The 22,123-nt window shown below is 34.5% G+C and overlaps 1 protein-coding gene across 1 annotated transcript; it reads right to left on the minus strand.

Annotated features, from left to right (window-relative positions):
• Positions 1-599: 599 nt before the first annotated feature.
• E(bx) (nucleosome-remodeling factor subunit NURF301 E(bx)) lies at positions 600-22,070 on the minus strand. Its single transcript, XM_072891383.1, is given in 25 exon segments — positions 600-2,158; positions 2,329-2,413; positions 2,644-2,839; positions 3,482-3,649; positions 4,021-4,286; positions 4,683-4,887; positions 8,576-8,918; positions 9,228-9,461; positions 9,693-9,881; positions 9,969-10,277; positions 10,536-10,761; positions 11,073-11,279; positions 11,451-11,650; positions 11,763-11,870; positions 11,945-12,082; positions 12,285-12,589; positions 13,335-13,470; positions 13,983-15,477; positions 15,677-15,867; positions 16,215-17,363; positions 17,569-17,922; positions 18,159-18,367; positions 18,693-18,975; positions 19,468-20,461; positions 20,463-22,070. Coding segments are annotated over 25 exon segments (8,262 nt in total). The 5' UTR covers positions 20,532-22,070; the 3' UTR covers positions 600-1,955.
• Positions 22,071-22,123: the final 53 nt, after the last annotated feature.

Here is a 22,123-nt window from a genome sequence, read left to right on the forward strand (position 1 = left end):
CTTTTCTTCACATATGTGTAATCATGTATTATGTATATATACATAGCAGACCTCACTGCTCGTTGCTTACAATCTAAATGCCTAAATGTGAGTTGTCGATTATAAACAATTTCATAGAAAATTTATTTATGTGATTAAAATAACGCATAAGTAAATAGAATCGTAATCGTTAGAACTTTGTGAGCACGAGACGATAAATGAATTTGTACAATTTATATATTATGCGTGTAATTCTAAAAAATAGTCTTATAGCTATATGGTGACACAATTGTGTTTATCCCTTTCTCTTTCACATCGAGTACGCTATAGAGGAATAGCAATGTGACGCAGACTACCTTTCCAAAGATAGTAAATCTTATTCCTGTTTCTTTTCCATGTAATCCAGACTATATTTCACTTGCGTCAAGTCACAATCGCGTATTATATGTACATACATAAATAATAGCGTAATGTGATGAATATTGCATAAATTCTGAGAACCACAACTTACAACTACTGCACGAACTAGAAATAAATGTAACGGTTGCTCATTTATATGTGATATATGTTTTGCGTCTATATATATGTATATATATATATATATATATATATATTTATATATGTAGAAAGATTTAATAAAAAAAAAAAAAAAAAAAAAAAAAATAAAACACGAAATTGTCTATTGCACTTTTTTATAATTAAAATACGTGTGCAGATTAAATCAGTTGTGAATTCGAGCTTATATTTTTAACTTATATTGGTGTCAAATTAATATATAAACAGTCTCCTTATCTTTCCATGTTTTGAGAAGATCATTATTTACATAGTAAATCATATATATGAACTATATTGGAGAAATTATAAATATTAAAATAAGATAAATATTTTGAGATGCAATTTAAAATAAACTTGCAGCATTACGATTTTATCTCTCCACTAGTACTATTGTTAAACGAAATAAATTCGTAATTTAACAATTGCTACATCTTTTTCACATCATTTTCATTATTTTCATCATTTAAAGTTGATCTTTGAAAGTTCACGATACAAATTTGGCTAATTTGTTTTTTTTTTTTTTTTAAATACATTTTTTATTTTTTAGAAAATACAGAGAAAAAGTTATAATACGGGAATGAAGTAAATCTGTATTTTGAGAATCTATTTTGTATGTTATTTCATGTTTTTATCACGTTCAAAATTCATGACACATGAATATTTTTGTTTAATGAGGCATATGTGATATAAACGTGAAAACTGAACATTATTTATAACTGTACAAAAAGAACTACGATGGAATATTTAAGAATTGCAGAAACTCTACTGATTTTTGAAGAGTGATTTAGAAATACTTTGCTCGTCGTCAGTTGTAAAAAAATAAACTGTAAAGTATATATCTTACGATCTATCAAACTCTCTAGTTCCTTGTGTCAGGAAAAAACTAATGAAGAATTAAATGACCTTTTGACAATAAAAACAAAAGAATTATGTTACATAGTTATATTTTAATACGGAAAACAATAGTTAAAAAAAAAATTTTTTAATTAATTTTTAGTTAATTGTATCCTATATATGGTTTTTTTGTTCACTTAGTAGTAACCAGTGAAAGAAATCTCACAGATAAGATCTTACGGCATGAGCTGTAAGTTCTGGTTTAAATTCACACTTCGTACAGTATATTGGAACTCAGAATTCGCAAGTTGCAAAAAGGGAAGAGTAGGAAAAGGAAGGGGAAGAGGATAATGTTCACACAACTATAATAAATATAGCGGAGACCGGTGCGTTCTCTACTTTTACATACTTAAGTCTATTCTGAAAGAGTTTTAGTTTTCTATGTGTAGTGTACTGTACTGGCACAAACTGTGTTCCGTTCTGTTTTACGCGAAACGCACTGCACAGTAAATTAATTCTCATGCACTTCACTTGGATTCAATTTTCACATAGGGTTCCATAGGGTTTATTTATTTTATTTTTTTGATTTACTTCCCTTCGGAGAATTTTTCCCTCAGACTCTTGATTTTGTGAACAAAGTATGTTTCCAGAGACTCGGCGCATTTGAAGAATGGCGACTCCTTGGGATTATAATAGCGACAATTGTCGAATATCTTTGTCATATCACCGATGAACTCGCTCAATTTTTTATAGGATCTGTCATTTATTCTCAGTTCAATAGTTTGCAAGTCTGAAATAATAAATAATGCATTTGTAATTAAATAAATATATAAAAAAATTATATATTTGCACATTTACATTATTTAGAATAAGATATATATTATATTTAAAAAATTATACTTTTATAGCAAAATGATTCAGAGAAAAGTAAAATTGCTGGAAGTCACAGAATCAACTCACCCATTGGTTCTTTTATAACTTTATAATAATCTGGTGCTTCATTGGGATCTACTGGTTCCATAAAAGGCCATGCACTTTTATGAGCCTTAAACAAACAAGTTATATCATGTGTAAATGTTAATTCCATTGATTTTAACTCTTGGCTAAAGAGTTAAATGAAGATATTTATTTACCATTCTTATATACCATAGATATATTCCATTTTTTTTTACTTATATAAAATTATATAGAGAAAAACTTTTATCATTCTTTTTTACATATAGTTGGTGGATTATAATTTTTTATAATATTTCAATAAAGAAAGAGTATATATACCTGTATTTGTTTAATTAATTTCTTCAACAGTTCAAGATCCTTTGCATTGAGGTTCTTCATATTAGCAAAGTTGACAGAAGAGTTCCGTTGGCAATTTGGACAAACGTACTCATCAATATTGTCAGCTTCCGATTGAAGAATACCAACACATCGGCCGTGGAACCAGTCTTGACATTTATCGCAGCATATATAAAATCTTTAAATGAAAAGAAAGATATATTACAGATTAAGCTTGAAATTAAATCCACTGTATAATTATATATAATTTTTTATTAAAGTTGCATATATTATACACTTAAAAATATATAAATCCAAATCAATTATTAAAAACGTGAAATAGAAAAATTGAGTAATATTAAATATGTATAATAAAGATGACAATCTAAGAAAATATATTAAACTAATTTATTTATAAATTGATTCAATTTAATTATAGTACTTTTATGTTTTTTAATTTTTTTATTATAACAATATAAAATATATTATTTATTATACAGAGTGTCTCAAAATGACCGTATCATCTCTAATTAATAATCGCTAATCTGTTGCTATTATCATCGCTTTGTCTGGTAACCGCGAGGCAGTGGCTGCCTGTTTACGCTGCGTGCGCTTAGTGACCAGCCTAGCGGTGGGCCGTCCTTCTCGCGCTGACACTCACGCCGGATTTGCCGATCTTTATAAATTAATTTCTCAACAATTATTGCAAAAATCGCAAAATGATAGAAAACTTTCTGATTCAATTTAACCCACTCTACCTGCACCCGAGAGGTAATTTTGAGACACCCTGTATATATTATTTATAATATATTAATATGTTTTTACACTTTAATGTACTCACTGAGATTCGTCGTAAGGCTGTTTACACAGGCAGTATAACTCTTGCGTGTCTCTCGCATGTCTACACTCTGTACAAACAAACTCCGACAGAGATTTACTCATCTCCTCCGTTATACCAACGCAATCACCATGGAACCAATTGTTGCACAAGTCGCATCCCACATAAAATCTAAACAAAAAAAAAAATATTGAGTTTTTTGCTTTAAGGAAAATATTTTACAATAGACATCGAAGTTTAAGGTTTTATTCTATAATCGATTATAATACCGATTAAATATATAATAATTATTAAATAGATTATAATATCGATTTAATATATAATATCGATTCTAATGTCAATTAAATAAAAATCAATGTAATTTTTGAAAAGACAGTTATAGTTAAAAAATATTTTACTAATACTGTACAGTTTCGATATCTCGTAATTAAAATAACAGTTTCAAATTGCTTTTAATTAATTAAAAGATCGCGATTCTAGAACACAAAAATTAAACTGAGTCTTGTATGACTTCCAAGGTCCTTTTATCTTAATGATCTTACTTTGTCTCGTCATAAGGGGTTCTGCACAAGCAGTACAGCTTTTCTTTCTTGATGCGACTCGCGGATGTCGAACCACTAGGTGGCGTCGAGTTGTTACCCTGAGTCTTATGCTTCTTTGGCCTACTGCTACCACCGCTTCGGCTGGATGGACTAATCTGTTGCGCCATTTGAGCATTGGCTTTTCGCTTCGCGCTACCTACCTTCACCTCGTCTTGCTTATGCCTCTCCGCTTTCGTTCTAGTAGCGAGTTCCGTCGACAAATCCTTCTGCAATGATATTTATTACGATAATGATAATCTTCAAAAAAAAAAAGGATATAATTGAAGAACTTATCTCTGAACTACATCTTAAATTCTTACATAAAGAAAAAAATTAATAACTGATAATTAATAATTAATTATACATACTTTGTATTAAAAAGATATGAAATATTTAACTTTTTATTATTTTATAATGATTACCGATTTAAGATAATTTGGAAATAAGTTCTTCTGTCTTTTTACTCTCTCTTTAGTAGTTAACTTTTTGTTGACGCACTAGAAATAGCATTAGCTACTAGTACATCCTACGAAAAATTAGTCTGGAAACTTTTTGTATACTATGTACATATATTATATAAATATACTATTTTTTTGTAATACACATTGAAACGTTGTATTTACCTGTATATCGATTTGAAGCTCTTTCTCGAGTAAAGCTCTTTTCTTAAGAATATCCTTTTTAAGAAGTTCTTTATGTCGAAACAATAAAACCTGCATTCGAGAATGCATCTGTTGTTTTCTTCGCTGCTCCTGTGTATCTTTCAATTTTGCAGATCGGTTTTTAGGAGATGACTCATTATCTAATGCCTCCGATAGTTTCGACACTCTGCAAGTAATCATATACAGTTTAAAGTTTAAATACATTGATAAAATACATCATTTTGATATAATTAATTTGCAATATAAAGGACGATGGATCGTTTTAAAAAGGTCAAACTATTTTTGACTCTTTAAGATGAATTTTTTCATGACTTTGAACAAATAAAATTGATATTATATTCAGTAATCAAAAAATTATAAGAAAATATGTACAACTTACACTTCTTAAGGGAGCACGTGCAGTTGCGAGTCGGAAAAAAAGCTTTTCTTTTGGGAATTTTCTTTTGTCAAAATTATTGTGTCACTTATTTTGAAACTTCTACATAGTATTAAACAACATTATAAAACAATATTTCAGAATTTTTTCGTGGAAAAATGTTCCAAAAGATTTATTTGTGGATCGTACAATTCTTCAAAATGCTTAAAGTTTTTCTTTGAAGAAGAAAAGATAGTAGCACAAAATAATATTGAATTTAAGAAAAATATCAGTGCACTAAATGTGTGTTTGTGTGTGTCTGTAATATCTTTTTATTGAGTTATTTCATAAGACAATACAGAAGGAATATTTAATAAAGAAAAGTCATATTCATATGGCATCTCAATTTGTGAATTTGGAAGGGAAATGTTCAGGATACTAAGGGAAAATATAAGAAAGTGAAAGGAGAAAATTATTAAAATACCGAATTAAGAGATACCGAAAATAAAAATGATACGAAAGAAAGAAGAAAAAGTAAAAATTAGAAAAATAAAAAAAAAAAAAAGATAATGATAATTTCCTGCGCCATTAAAAAAATTATCCCAAATTCAAAAAGTATAAAAATAGAAGTTATGATTAAGAAGTATCATTATATATTAACTCTTACTCCGTATTGTTATTTTTGGCACCTTCTAACTGTACAGGTGGGTCAGCGTATTTTTGATAAGTTTATTAATATATAAAAGTATTTTAAAAAATCTGAAAAAATGTATATACCTTCTTTGAACATTCTAAATAAAGACTAAAATAATAAATTTGAAAAATAATTTACTTAAATATATTATTTTATGATTATTTCTTTTCGAGAAATTGACGTTGTTAGAAAAATCACAGACAAAAATGATCCATCAGTACGGAATAAGGATTAAAATTTCACCATATATACATAATTTAGATTGAGTTTGATACGAAAAGTCAATCCAGACAATGAGATAGGATTAAATATGAAAATAAAGCTTTATCATGCTCTCCATGTTTAAAACTATTACATATATTTAATAAAAAAAATTAAAAATTTGTTTATCAAAATACTTATGCTTTGTATATGTCACAAAAATATCTATTGTATTTCTAAATACAATTAAATAGCCTAATGTTCTTTTTACACACATGTTATGATATTAGTTTTTACTTTTAATGAAATAATTTTACATACACAAACATGACATATTTACATGCTTTACATGATTTCTACGATATTGTTTATTTGTATAAGTGTATGTGTTCATGTGTGCAAGAACATTGAATTCGAATTGGATTGTACTTTTTAATAAATATACATGTGTATAATATACATGTGTATAATATACATATGTATAAATATACATGGGTAAATGTATACATATGCAAAGATACTTTTTAATAAAGACACGTTTGAAAAAAGGTACACATTCGTAATTAAAAAATTTCTTATTTTTTAAATTTAAATATATCTAATGATTTTAAAAATATATAGATTAAAATAGAGCATGACGAAATTTTATTTTTCTACTTTGATGTCGCACGCACACGCGCATACATGCACATATACAAATATTACAAAAGTTATAAAAATAAAAAAACAAAAAAATTTTTAAATGTTAGGAAAAGCAAAGCGATTTGACCCAAACAAAATAGCGAAATTAATAACAGTATAATGTAATAGTACAACTTCGCTTATTTAAAATTTAAAAGATGAAAAACTAAAAGAAAAAATAAAAAGATAAAATATGTGTGTATGTGTGTGTGTGTGTGTGTGTATGGTAAATATGCTGAATAGGAGATTTAGCCCCGATAACGTTGACCTTGATATATGTTGTCAAGGTCACTGTCATGAGTACATTCAAAAGATTTTAGCCGTGGGGTGGAAGGAAAAGAAGGAGTTAGAAAAAATAATGGTAGACTATGTTAGATGGATTTTTAGACTAGATTTCTGTACACCGAGATATATAATATAGAGAGAGAGAGCTAAGTTTGATAAAATTAAAATGTGAATGGGGTATTAAAGCCTTGAAATATGAGCAAAAGGTCAGGGAAAAAGAGGATGTTCATTTAGTAAAGAAATGTTGGTTAAAAAAAATGAACTTGACTAAAAAAGAGTTGTATAGTAGAGAAAGGGAAAGATACTATAATAATAAAGGATGGAGTATAGAGGCAATAGAAGGTATAATGGAGAAGATATTGAAAATAGTTTTAGAGGGAGAGAGAGAGAGAGAGAGAGAGAGAGAGAGAGAGAGAGAGAGAGAGAGAGAGAGAGAGAGAGAGAGAGAGAGAGAGAGAGAGAGAGAGAGCGTGACATAGAAGACATTTAGAAGATGCAAGATTCAGAAAGGCAAAGTACAATAAAAGGTATAAAGATTTAGGTATGGAGAACACAAAGCCCAACTTTTTAAGGAAGGAAATGCTTGATAGGTATATGTATGGGGATGAGATAAGAGCCCTAGTAAAGTTAAGATGCGGTAATCTAGAAGAATATTATAAGTATTGGTTAGGTGATGAGTGTAAAGCATGTAAATTTTGTAATAGAGGATGGGATAAGATTGAACACTTTGTATCGGAATGTATGGTGACGAAGAAATGGTTTAGTGAAATAGGTGAAAAATGTGCTAAAGAAAGAATAAGAAGAATTTTCAATAATGAATTAGATATGAAGAAAGAAACATTGTTAAAAAGGTTTTGGAAGGAAAAAGAAATTAGAAAGAATAAGAGTGTATGTGAGAATGTGAGAGGATAAGGGTAGATTTAGGAATTAAATTTAGATGAGGTATTTATGTGTATATTTATTGATGTTACTGTTGCGAAAGGGAGAGTAGGCACGATGTAATAATGTGATCGAGGAAAGGTATGGAAGAATGTGTGATTTAGATTTTTCGTAATCCAAGTTCCTTCTTGGCTTATATGCTGATGAATAAAATTATCTATTTATCTATTAATGTTGAGTTTTATTTTATGCACCTACAGATTTATGTTAGTACTAGTACTCTTGTCTCGGCACTAGGGGTGCCGCAGGAAGGCGACATAATTTTTTTTTATAAGTTACGTTATGAGTTACTCTGATTGTTCTTCTTCTTGGAAATATTCTTTAATTTAGCCAAGTAATTAGTCTTTTCTATGAGTCATACTAACTATCCCTCACAATATATTTGATATGTTATAATAAAAATTATCGCATATTTATAGTAAAAATTTTCAATTTGTCATTTGCAAGTAGTCAACGATTAAAACCATATTGGAAGAAACAGATATAAATTTCAAATGTCAACCGAAATATTCAGACATATATATAGGGTGTTCCCGGGTTAAATGGCCAGACTTGAAATATGAATTTAGGACCTCAAAAAAAAAAAAAAGAAATTCTCTGAAAGTATGCTCGCAAACGCTTAAAAATACTAATACGAAGTTATATTACTGTGTTATACTGCGTTAATAGTCGATGTCATCTATGTTTATATAAGCTTACTTTGGGGTCGTATCGCGATTTTCCTGTTTCAGTGCCGGTCTCTTTTTTGGTGTTTCAGTCCATTCTTTATCGTCTTTGTTATCGCCACCGGTAGACGATGATTGCATGCTCGTCGGCGTCGTCGTTGTCGTCGCCGTTGCTGGAATGTTCGACGAAGGTGCCGGTCGTTTGCGTGATGGCGGACGTGGCGTCGTTACTGCGGACGAATTATGGTGAGTCTGGTTGCTTGTTACAGAATTCTCCACGCCACCTTTCATCTGCTTCTCCTGATAACGTTGCAGTTGCAACAATTTTTCTTCTATCTCCGGATTGAGGTTTTCTTGTTTCAAGGCATTTTTAATTGCTACAATCATAAAAATGTATGTAAATGTATAAATACTTCTAGACACATTTAGTAAATGTTGCTCATAAGAAAAATTTGCAAGAATCTTTTTTTCATAAAGAAAAATATATAAAAATATAGAAAAATTATGTTTATAAGAAAATTTTCATTTCAAGAACATATTTTATATGTAAGATACAGAGAAATTTATTTGAATATTTAAGAAATATTTATAAGAAAACTTTATTCGGAAGATATTGCAAAACATATACTTTACGTGTGCATGTCTTTTATATTTTTATAGCTTTTTTAATTTTTTCATATACTAACTTTGTTGAATGTAATCTGGCGTCAGTATGAATTTATTTGACGATGAGTCGCTTCCTTCTTTCAAGGATTGCGATGAAGGTTGCTGTCCGTTGGCTATGTTCCCCTTTTGCGCATCATCCTCCGTCGCGTTTGCCACACGTCCTACTTGTTGAACAACCACTTTCGGTTTATCTGTCGATTTTGGTGTTACCGCTTGTGGAAATTCTGGAATGGTTTCGGTGGCCCCTTGTGGCTCTATTAAAAAAAAAAAAAAAAAATGAGTACATAAAATATATTAATAATTATTTTATGTAATTTATTATATATACATATGTTATATATATATATATATATATATATATATATATAACATATGTATATAATAAATTACATTAAATAATAATTATATATATATATATGTATATATATTTAAAAAAGTATATTTCTATTACTAAATATTTATTACTATTATATAAAATTGTGTACCAGTGGCAGGCGGTGGAGAAACTATGGGTTGTTGTTGCTTTGGAATTGACGCCGCGGGAGTGCTTGCTGTCGACGAAACCTGCGAAGTCTGTTGTTGTTGCTGTTGATTGTTGGAAGGTTGACTTGGTTGAACGGCCAAATAAATCTTCGTAGGTCCTAAGACACCTTGCTTGCCGGTTGCTGCTTGCGCTGAAAACGATACAAAATTTTTAAATCGATATTTTTGGTGGAAATTCGCCAATAAATTGCATTTTTTTAACATCTTTAGACGCTAACCTTTGAGAAGCTGTTGTTTAACTTGCTGTTGCACCATGTTTAATTGTTGCGGCGTGAAATCCGCACTCTGAAGACCCTGTAGTACGATACGTGGGCCGTCAGTTGTTTGGATCACCTGCGCTGTCACACATTTAATCACCGTGCCGGGCGGTTGTTCCGCCAACAAGGAAGCTTCGATGCTTCCCGGAGCTGGAGCCGCGGCGGAGCTCTGAGTAGTCGTCACCGCAGTAGGGGTCGCAGTGGCAGTTGTTGTTGTGTTTGCATTTGTATTAATAGTAGACTGTGTCGTAATTGTCGAAGACTGCGTCACTAAAAAAGTATAAATTTATCCCGTCAGTACATATGCATAGAATTAATACAGTAACATTATAATATCACTATAATTCTCGAGAAATATGTGTAATTAATAAAATAAAATAAAATATATAATCTGTTTTAATATAATAATCTATTTAAAATTAATATTAAAACCGCTTAAAATAAGAAAACTATTTAAAAACTTTGACCAACTTTAAATTAGAAATTTTTCTATTGACTCTACCCTTCAAAAATTCTAAAATTACTAACCTTGCTGTTGCTTATTGGCAGGGACAGTACTTTTCACGATTATTCCGCTGTTTGTTGAATTTAGATGTACAATTTGACTTCCAGTGGGTGTACTACGTATTACCACTTGATGACCTCCAATTGTTGTCAATTGGGCTTTGCCTGTTGCCACCAATTGTTGGGCAAAGTTGGCATTTGTAACCACTATTTGATTGCCACTTATCACTTGTCCACCAGAAGATATTACCTATAATATTTGTATATACAATATGTATATATAGTAATAAATGTAATAAATGAATAATATAAATGTAATATTTATTATTATTAATCCTAGAATGCATAAAAGGATCTTTAAAATATCAGTTTTATTTTCAACATTTTCGATCAAATCTTTTTCATTTTTTTTCCATTTTCTTTCCATTTCTTAGAAAATCTTTTTCTTTCAACAATATCTGATCTAAATTTACTAATATTGAATTTTTTTGCTATTTTTTTCCGTTAAAAAGAGTATACCTTCAAGAGTTAATTTTTAATTTATATCGGGAAAGCTATTACCTGTGCAGTCTGTCCTGTATTGGCGACTACAATAGCGTTCTTCGTCGATGTGGCAGGAGTTAGAGTCGCGGATTTTACGCGTTGGATAGCTTGCACAACTTGTGGTGATTGTTGAATCGTCGAATTAGCTGTTACTTTGGTATTCGGACTGATTTTAGTCGTAGAAGTTTCTACTTTTGCAGGACTAACTGCAGTCACAGTCTTTGTCTAAAATGTATATAATGTCACTTATAATTTTCTTTATATATACATTAATCGGTTTCTATTATATTGCGACTAATTAAATTGTGTATACTTATATTATCTCATTTTTTTCAATTTTCTATTTTACAAGCAGAGAGAATGTCAAATACAAATGTAGTTTTTCAAGTGAATTACCTGCGGAGTGCTCGTAGGCGTTGTTGAGTTTGATTGTGAAGACGGAGTGCCCACTGTTTGATTTATATTCAGTACATGTAATTTTCCATCTGGCATCTGGATCAACTGCTGACCAGGCAACAAACCACGCACTTGTAACTTTCCATCTGGTCCTCTAAGAATTTGCACCTTCTGTTGCACTTGCATGGGCGAATTGGTACCTAAAAAGGTATGATTAAGAAACGTATTGAATTATACAATTGAGGATTATAGATTGAAAATGGAAAATTTTTCATCGTCACATCAATTATATACTTTGAATAATAAACTTACCTGTTTGTGTTATTTTAATCAAGGACGATTGGTTCAATGTCTGGGCTTGCGGTGTTTTCGGTAAAATACTAGTGGGACCGGATACTACTTTAGTAGTGCCATCAGCAGCTAAAATAAGGCAATAGACCAGTTCATACAACCTTGTCATATAATATGCTCAAAAATGAGAATAAATAACTTACATTTCGTCATGTAAATTCGTCGTGTACCGATGAAAGTTTTGTTCTGTGTAGGAGATGTTAGAAGAGAAGTTAATTGCGACTTTGTGCTGTTGGGATTCGCTGGAATTGCGACTTTTGAGACTAATTTAACTGTGCCATCTAAAAATATAAAATTTATCAGTTTAATGCTTTATTTTAATCATCATTGTAATTTTTTATTCTCTCTTAATTAATATTTTGTTCCTTTCTTTTAACTTCAAGTTCTTCATTCAGGTTTAATAAATAAGATTAAAACATCGTTATCTGTAAATCTATTTTCCTATATTGATTCATTACGTACAATCTTCTGTAATCAACTTACCGTGAGAAGAATTAGCTGTGACTTTAACAAGCTGAGTAGCGGGTGATGTCGAGTTTGCTGGTTGATTCTTGAGAGTCTCCAGAGCACGCTTTTGTTGATGAGCCGCTCGTTGCATACGCAACTGTTGTTCCATCTTCTCTTTGATCTCTTCCGGTGTCGCTTTACCGCTCACGAGCTGGTCACCGGACAAACCGGTCGTGCCACCGGTGGCAGCGGCAGCGGTTCTATTACCACCGCTGACGACCACCGATTGCGGCGCTCCCGAGCGACTCCTAGTAATAATCTGGGCATTAGCCTTCTCTAACCTGGAGACAGGACAGACACACCAAGCGGAGGGTTAGTTCCCGATGGAAGAAAGAAAGCAAGCGAAGGGTTAAAGCGGTCAGAGTGGTTCACATTTAAGACGAAACGACGTTATTGTTGATAAATTCAAAAGCGAAATAGAGATACATTTCACACGAATTCGTTGTTCATTAAAAAAGCAAAATTTTTAAGTTTTCAACTTTTAGATTTATAATAAGGATAGAAAAATATTTCATATTGAGAGGAAAATTTATATGTATAAATTTATATAACACCTTCTCTTCAATTTATATATCGACGTCTCTTATTCTTATCTCTTTTATTTAATAAAAAAGTATTAAGGAAAATTTATATAGTTTCCAAAATTTAATGACACAATTTTTTTTTATTTTATATTTTAATTATAAATTCTGGTTATTATTTCATAATTATTCCTTTAATTAATAATCCTATTAACAATTTTAAATTTTATTCTTATTATTTTTAAATTAATTTTTTTATTATATTATATTATATTTTTTTATTTTTAGATTATTTTTGGATCTATTAATAACATAAGAATCATTATCGCGTAATGTTTGTTGAAACTAAAATTCGAGTAGGTTTGATAAAATCAATCAGTCAATGATGTAGCAACAACATAATAAGAATATTTCAGAGAAAGAATTTCACAAACATCTGCAACGCTAAATAACATGCAAATACTTCGTCATTAGATACGCGCAGTATATATTAATCGTTATATACCTGTCGCCGTACTGTTTGATCTCCCACAACTCCAACTTATCCTCGTCGACCCATTCTTCGGTTACTTGTGGCTCGGTGCTCTGCGGAGATTCTGGACGCTTTCGTTTTCTCAAACCACTTCTTATAGACGTGACCTCTGTAAAGAGAATAAATGTATAGGATAAAAAATACGACATAAAAAACGATTTTGAAAGACTACATTTTATCATTCATAACTTTAACAAAATATTGATCAAATAATATAAACTTTTTACGTATTTATTATAAATTGGACACCTTTTTGCAGAAAGGGATTAATCAACTCAAATATAAAACTGAGAAAAAATATAAATACATAATATAAATATAAATTGAAAAAAACAATAAAGATTTAAATTAAAAATTCCTTATTAATTTTATGTCCATTATAGATATATACTACTTCTAGGGTTATTATATATATTTTATCTATATAGTTATCTATGTAGAATTTATTATATTATAGTATGAAATTAACAAAAAAAAAAAAAAATTTTGTAGATTGGATTGTTTCTGTAGAAAGCCATTTATATAAAAATAACAATTTAAAAAATAAAATATTGCAATTTTTTAAAAAATTTTTAAAGGTTGATTTCTTTCTGCAGAAAGCCAATTATCTCTCATACAAACCTCTGACTTGTTTCGGAAGTTCAAGCGGTATTACGACCTTCCTACGCAAATACTGCGTCCTGTCGAGAAACTGTCCGACGTGTCGATGTTTCAGTATTTCTAGCGACATGATTTCCGTGTCGGTAGTGATTTGATTCTTGCCGTCTGTAGACAACGGCTTAGCCGCCATGTCGTCCCACCTGAGACAGGCCCAGAGTATTCTCAGTTGAATCGCGGCTGCGGCCAGCGATCTTAGACCGACCGTTCTATATAACCAGCAAGTCTTGAATAATGGTCTGGGACATGAATATGGCCACACCGACATATTCGCCTTGGCTTGATGATGAAATCCTTGTACGGGTGTTTTACCGCCGACGCGAGCCATTTTCCTCAGCTCGTGTTGAGGAAGCACCAATATACTGCGATGCTTGTTTCTCGTGCAAAAAGTTGAACAGAGCGGATACTTGACTGGGGTGCGCTTCTTCCTACGATCGGCCAACGAGCTCGCCACCTTTTTCAGGTATATCTTGCCTTTCGTCGACGTTGCCGTGTAAATTCGTTCGCTGCCATCGGCGTTCAACTCCTTGGTAATCGCGCTCCGCTGCACCGTCCTTCCTCTACGGTTCACAATCATCACAGTTTTCGTATTACTCTTATCCGTTGTTGTAGTCGTAACTTCCGACGAAACGATCGTGGAATTACGATTCATAGTAGAACGTTCCTGCATCGCACCGTCCGAGCTCTTTGTCACTGTCTGTCGAGTTGTCGTTATCGTCGTGGTAGTCGTAACAACGTTGCTTGTCGTGACAATCGTCTCACTCTTGTCATTCTCAAGTTTGATCTTCTTCAATGAAGGTGAAACGGCGTCATTCTCGAGTTTGAGCTTCTTCAATGCGGGTGAAACGGCGTCTTTCGCCGATTCCTCGTTGCAGTGAGTCGCTGATGCCACTGCCGATTCTAAATCTCGTCTGATTGCATCCTTCGTCTCGTCTGGGGTTTCTGTTTTTACACTGATAATTTGTGACGAGGAAGGAGATAACTGTTGATTACTGAGCGCGTTTGCTTTGCGCGCCAACGCAATCAGCTCGCGCTTTATACGCGTCTTTTGCATGCATATAGGCGAGTAGCAGGTGTCGGAGATTTGTACGGTGATGACTTGCGCGGTGTTAACTTGCACAGCGTTGTTCTTACCCCCGGCATTGTTCGTATTGCAGTAGCGTGAATAACAGCCAACATTCTTCCAATTCTTGGCGATATTTGCATATTGTGCGCGCATTTGTTGGATACGCTTGGTAATTGCTGTCAGCATTTCCTTGGATGCAGAAACGGTTACTGTTGCTTTACTTGCTTGCTGTTGTTTACTTATAGGCGATGGTAAGACAGGACCGTCTCCGCTACCACTAACAACGCTACTGCTATCTGCATCGTTCTCCTCATGGTTCTCCGTATCGACTTCCGAAGAGTCGCCGCCACCCCCGCCCTTCTGAGGCGTCTTGCTTGCTTCTTTCGTTTTCTCCTGCAAAATATTTCGACATTTATAAATTGTAGAGTTGTAGATATGATATAATAATGTAGAATTTATATAATATTGATACTTTTGCTATTTATTAGAATGATATCTTAAAATATGATTATCTTAAACAATAATCGTCAATCAAACAAAGAATAATAAGTGATAAAAAATTGCATATTAATCAATAAAGAAATATACTTACAGATTGTAGCAATCTCCTTTCTTCCAGTAGCTTCAAATGTGTTCTACGTGTCAAGAAATCATCAATCCTGCTCTTTTTTGCAATTTTTGGATAAAGCAATCTTCCAGGAGTCGTTAATGCCTTAGTAATGTCAACCTCTTCAAATTCGGTAATCGGAGTAAAAACTTTTTCGATTTTCATGCCAGCTAAAACTGAAGATTTCCTGTCGTTAGTATTTTTGACAAAGAAAATATAAGTTCAAAGTATTATTTATACTATATATTAATTGTATTCTCTTTAAAAGAAAAACTGTCTCTTTTAATTATATTCTCAATTTAAAAAATCAAAGAAAATGTAAGTTTAAAGTATTATTTATATCATATTAATTGTATTCTCTTCAAAAGAAAAACTGTCTCTTTTAATTATATTCTCAATTTAAAAAATCAAAGAAAATGTAAGTTCAAAGTATTATACTATATTAGTTGTATTTTCTTCAAAAGAAAAACTATCTCTTTAATTATATTCTCAATTTAAATCATCTACTGAATTTGCTACGTACATGCTAGATTCATCTTTGTTTCTTGTTTGATCGATTGAGATTCCGACTTTGCTAAAGAAGAATCAACACCATTCGTCGTAGGCTCCTTTTTTATACCTTCGGACTTGACCTCCTGTTTGATCGTATCATTTTCTACATTTTCTTCTTTAATCTCTTGCTTTACCGTGATGCCGTTTTCCGTTTTATTCGGACAGTACTCCTTAATGAGAAATTCATAAGTAGGTGGATCGAGCGCAAGAATCTTTAAACCGCCCTGATCTCTGATTTGCACCATGATTTTCTGTGGACCGGCCCGTAGGCCCAACTTTGTCACTTCAGAGAATCTATAACGACGACTAGCCGATATCCAGAGCCAACCGCCCTGGCCGTGCAGTCGATATTCTTCGCCTTTCTGCTTCCACACTTGATGCTTCATGCCAAGAGTGTACTTGATAAAGTTAAAGAGCCGATTACGCTCTTCCTCGTCCTCTTTCTCCTTTTTCTCTTTCTTGTCCTGTCGCTTTTTTTCTTCGCGTTCGAGCGCGGTCACTCGTTGCAGTTTTACATGACCAAGTTGATCGTGCCATACACTCGCAAATACAACGGACTTGATACATGCTTGTAAGACAATGAGAGTACGTGCAAAATCGCGTGGATTCACACACGCGCCCACTGCCGCGGTCCATGGTTTCCGTAGCAACGGCCAATTTGTGTGCATGAACGGCGCCTGAATATTGCTTTCGAGCTGCAGAATTGTCTGACGTAAAGTGCTGACCAATAGAGCACGAGTACCTGTCAGACTGCCCACCCATTTAAATTCTGACACTTGGGTAAGTGAGAATTTGTGCGACAAGTGACGTTTCTTGTCACGTTCCTCGTTCCTCTGTATTTTATTCAACGCGGTAGGATTGTTGCTATATTGATTGACATACGACTTAAAGTTGTTGTCCATGCCTAGTTTGAATAAATGAGTGCCAGATGCAATCTGATGTGCCTTTTGCCGCGTTAGTCTAGTACTTTCGCCCTCGGAGTCCTTCAAACTCTTGTCTAACTTGTCTAGCTCTTCCTTCGACAACGGTGCCATGCTTCGTCTCTTCAAATCATCCATGTTAAAGGTTCGTGGCTGCAACGATCCTGTCTTTGATCTTGTTACAATGGTGTGCTTCTTGCCTGAAAAAAGGAAGATTATTATAAGTATGTATATAAAAATATCATACATTATTACAGATTTATATAATAAAAGTCAAAATACTGTATAAATATTTGTTTTACATACAATAATTTTTATTATAAAAGATAAAAGAAAAAAGCAAGCATTTTTAAAGTAATTTTAACATTGATATTTTGATAGTAAAAGTTTTATAGTAAACTTTACCATCTTTTCCAATCTTCTCTTCTCCTTCCAAGGCCTCTTCGTCTACGTCTTCAGATGATGACGTAGAGGTGCTGGTTTTTGTAGTAATCTTGTCCGTGTTGGCAGATGACGACGCGTCGGCGTCGACTTCAATAGTTTCGCCGACCACCTCAGGTACTTGGGTAACTGATTCCTCACTGGATACCTTGGTTTCACTTTGATCTGTCACAATTGCCATACGCTCTTCAAGAGAGTCAGTACCTTCGTGCATCCTGCGTATCATTTCCTCTGCTTCCTGCCTCTGCTTTTCCTTTTTTTCCTCCTCCTCTTTCTCCTGCTTCTCCTGTCGTTGTTTTTGTATCTTTTGTATAAGACCTAAAGAACATTTCAATCAAAACGGGATTGATAATTATTTCCAGATATATTAATATATTTAAAATAGATATAAATAAATACTGTATTTTACTTTGTACTACATTATTGCATATCAAGTATTAATTATGCAATAAAAACAAAATAATATAAATTGTACTCTTAGTGCTCCATATCAACAAAAAAGATTACATTAAATAGAATTAAATAAAAGATGACATTAAATAGAAAGCTCTTACCATTTTCTATTTCCAGGTACGACTTCTTGTTTCCTTTGAATTGATTAGTGATGGTTTCTGTGAGCTCCATTTGACGAACTATCTCATCCTTGTAATCTGACAACTCGCGACAAAGCGCCACTTCCATTTCGTTCTGATCTAATACCAGCATCAACTCCTCCAGTTGTAATGGCGTACTGTAATACCACACCTCGCCGTCTTCGCTCTCACTGAAAAATAAAATAGCACTAAGTAATGATAAAAAATTCTTTATAGTATATGTATATAAATTCACAAGTTTTACAAAGCTTTTTGTTATCTTTTATGTTTTGCCTTTAAAGATTTATAATTTTTTATTAAAATTAAACTTTATAAAAAATATATATAATTGTAAATAATTTATATAAAATGTGCAAAATTATAAACTGTGTTTGTGTAAATATAAAATTTCTGCCTGTGTCTTTATTTATGTTAATGTAACAAGTAGTGAACAATTATTTTGCAAAGTCTTAATCAATCTATAGATTTAATTTATAATATTAAAACATGTCTTACACAAAAACTCTTCTTGCAAGGAACCAATACTTTCTGCCATATCTGTCAAATCCTAAATGCTCCTGTCTGCACAATGATCCATTCTTCTCGACGTCGGGAATACAATCTACGACACCCATCACTTTGTTCGCTTTACACGTGCTACACTGCCAATCATCGGTAGGAACATCGACCAAAGGCGGTTCCACGCATTCCAAGTGAAACACAGCTGGGCAAGTCTCACAACACAACAAATCTCCAAGTCGATGGCATACTCTGCAGTGATCATCGTAATGCATACTCCCTGAAAAACATAGATATTGTTCATTTTGTGCATCTTAATAAAATTTCAATTTTCTTAATTGTAAGCTTCGAGAATTAAAAAAGTGAATAATAATTTGTACATGAAACAGATTCTTATAAAATATATATAAAGATACACAAATACATTTTGTAAAAAGAAAAAAAAAAAAAAAAAAAAAACTATCCAATATAGAAACTGAATTGTTTGAAAGCAAGTTTTTCTTGAAGAACTGCAGCGTTCAAATTAATATATATATAAAACAAAATTGTATATTTTCTTGAATATATTTTGAATATGAAAAATAATATTAATTGAAACTTAGGCTAATTTAATCTTGTGACTAAAAAGTATTATTACAATAAGCGCAACAAATAATACATCAGCATGGACATGGCAAATTTTTTTTCTCCCTGCTGATTTTGAAAATAATTATGCCCATAGAAGAGTTACAGATAAAACAATACGTTATATACAGAATGAATTCTACTTTACCTTCATGTAACAAATCTTCTCTCACAGGATTAGTGATTAAAAACTGATCTGTTAAAAACTGTAGGACCTTGATTCTATCCTCAATGGCAGTAAAAGGATATTCAGTTGAGGTTAAAATCTGTAAAATATTCTGATCAAAACTCTTGTCGCTTTCTACATACGAACGTAGCACCTCTGGCCATGTCATAGAGTCTACAAAGTACAGGCTAACATTAACTGAATCCTTCTGATCCAGTGGACCAAAGTGCGTCTGCTGCGAGTCTTCCTCACGCAGTAGCGCTTTGATCAGCATTATGTGAATTTCTGCCAGCAAGTTAGTCTGATCCTCGCACATAAGAGCGGCGCAAAAGTCTTCGAATCTAAAGGAGGACAAACGCACCAAAGTACGAAAATGCCTGAGCACTTCGTAGATGGATAGCGATGGCATAACTAGTTCTTTAGGAACCAGCAAATCGTCCGAGGTCTTTGGTAATACCAACGATGGCAATTCTCTGTTCTGGAGCCACAATGGATCAGGACTGGGTGGTCGCTGCTGATTAAGCAGAGCCTTTCTGGGTGTGCCACTGGTGGTGCTGAAACTGGATAAAGAAAAATCGCTGTCGCTCGAGGGATCGGGCTCCTCTAAACTCTCGGAGGAGTCTACGTCGCTCGGCAGTTGGTCTTCCTCGGGTTCGCTCTTCTCGCTGGACTCATCGCCGAAATCGGAACCGTAATGATATTCGGAATCGTGATAATCCACGTTGGGATTGTAACCACGACGCTGATAGGCACCACCTGTGGATCCGGAGTGGCCGCCTTTACGAGAGTGCCTATCGCGCGCACCTCGCGGCTTACGCTGATTCCTCGTGTTGCGCTTACTGTTCTCCTCGCTGTCGACCGACGGCGACGTCGGTCGCGACGCCGTCGGGGTGCTCGGCTGCGAACCCGGCGTCTCGGCACCACCGGGGGTTCTGTTTTGCAAGTACTTGGGCTTCTTCATCAGGTGATACTGGAAACTTCTTCGGTCGCTCCATCACCACCGACTTGGGCGGTCGCCCCCGCCTCTTCGAGCCCCTGCCCGTCATTATTACTGTCCGTCGCCGTGGTCCTCGTGGCCCCTTGGATCGCTGTCGTTAATGCCGGTACCGGCCCTGTCAATCTCGTATCGGAACACGAAGGGGCCTATAAATGGGGGGGACTCCGCTCTCGGGGCCTGCCTGTCTGCCTGCCTGCCCCGTCTGCCCCGTCTGCCTGCCTTCCTTCACCTCTCTTTTTGTCTTTCCTCACCTCTCCGCGTCTCGCCTCGCCTCGCCTCGCCTCGCCTCCTCACTCAGCACGTGGCGCGCGTGCTCGCACGCTTGTAAACAAACACAAGTGACATCGCCGCGGCAACGAACTGGATCCATCCATGATGTCCGATGCACTCTGATCTTTGCGCCATTTCTCACGGCCCACGGTCGGTTCCGCGCGGTCACGTGACCAAACACAATCGTCGTACCGCGACTCGAATGAATCCTCCCTTCGTAATATTTACCGTCCCGTTCACTGTCTCTACCCTTTCACGTTCACCGCACCGCGTATACGATCGCGAAAAAAACACTCGTCAAAATTCGACAACGAGATCGGCGAGTAGTGACGCGAACTACGCCAGAAGAAGGGGTCTCTAGCTGCGCCAGCGGCGGACGGAACTGTCGTTGAATGGCGGAGAGAGAGGCGCTGTGATTGGCTCATCGACGTGCCGCCATGTCGGCGAAACGGGAGCCAGGTACAACGTAAAAGGACTATCGAACGGCTATCCTGGCGCGTATCTCGCGCTCGCGTCGCCCCGACGATCGTTCACGACGACCTCGGATCCGGTAAAGGGAACCGCGTCCTGGGACAACGCGCGATCGTCCGATTCAACCCAGACGCTCGCGTGCTCCAATCGCCTTCACTGTAACTTCCTGCCGTCGTCCCTGCTGTCAGATCGACGTTGCGCGATAGGTGGCGGCACGCGCGCGTTCGAAATAAAAGAGAAAAACGCAATTCTAACCGCAAATTTATAAAACGTTCTAGTCGCGGGGGGGAGCGGTCGCACTTGGGACGGAACTCGATGGGAGAATCGTCAAATATCACGCTTCGATCGAGTGCCAGCGAGCGGACGTGTGACACTTTCGCCTCTCTCGGCTTTCCTCGTACCCGTCCTTCGTGTATGCTGTACGCGCACCCGGCCGTTACCCGCGAGCCATTAGACATGAGTCTGAGCTTGATTTGTACTAGAGGACACCACCGATCCGGCCGCCATTTTAATTCCTCTCGATCGATAACGTTACACGATTATTGCGCGTAAAATTACATTTTTCGCGATGCATAATAGCCTGGATACGAACGAATCTAGGATTAAAATTTTCTTTCTTTTTTTACTCTCTTGATTGGAACAAATTTTGATGAAAGCTTCTCGTGCCATTTGTCTTTGACATCTCTATGCATGGCGTTTCAGTTCGATAAATAAAAAATCAAAAAGAAAAACTAGAAGAATTAAAGATGTTACGATCTCTCATCGCATGCAGAACGAAAAGACCTCGCATTTCAATTTTAAAAAAGAGACTATTGTTTTTAATTTAATATATTGAACGACGAAATGAAGATTCTTCTTATCGATAGAGAATCGGTGACGCTCGAACGCCATCTGGCGGCA

This window comes from Anoplolepis gracilipes, chromosome 4 (genome assembly GCF_047496725.1).
Source record: "Anoplolepis gracilipes chromosome 4, ASM4749672v1, whole genome shotgun sequence".
Taxonomy (NCBI): domain Eukaryota; kingdom Metazoa; phylum Arthropoda; class Insecta; order Hymenoptera; family Formicidae; genus Anoplolepis; species Anoplolepis gracilipes.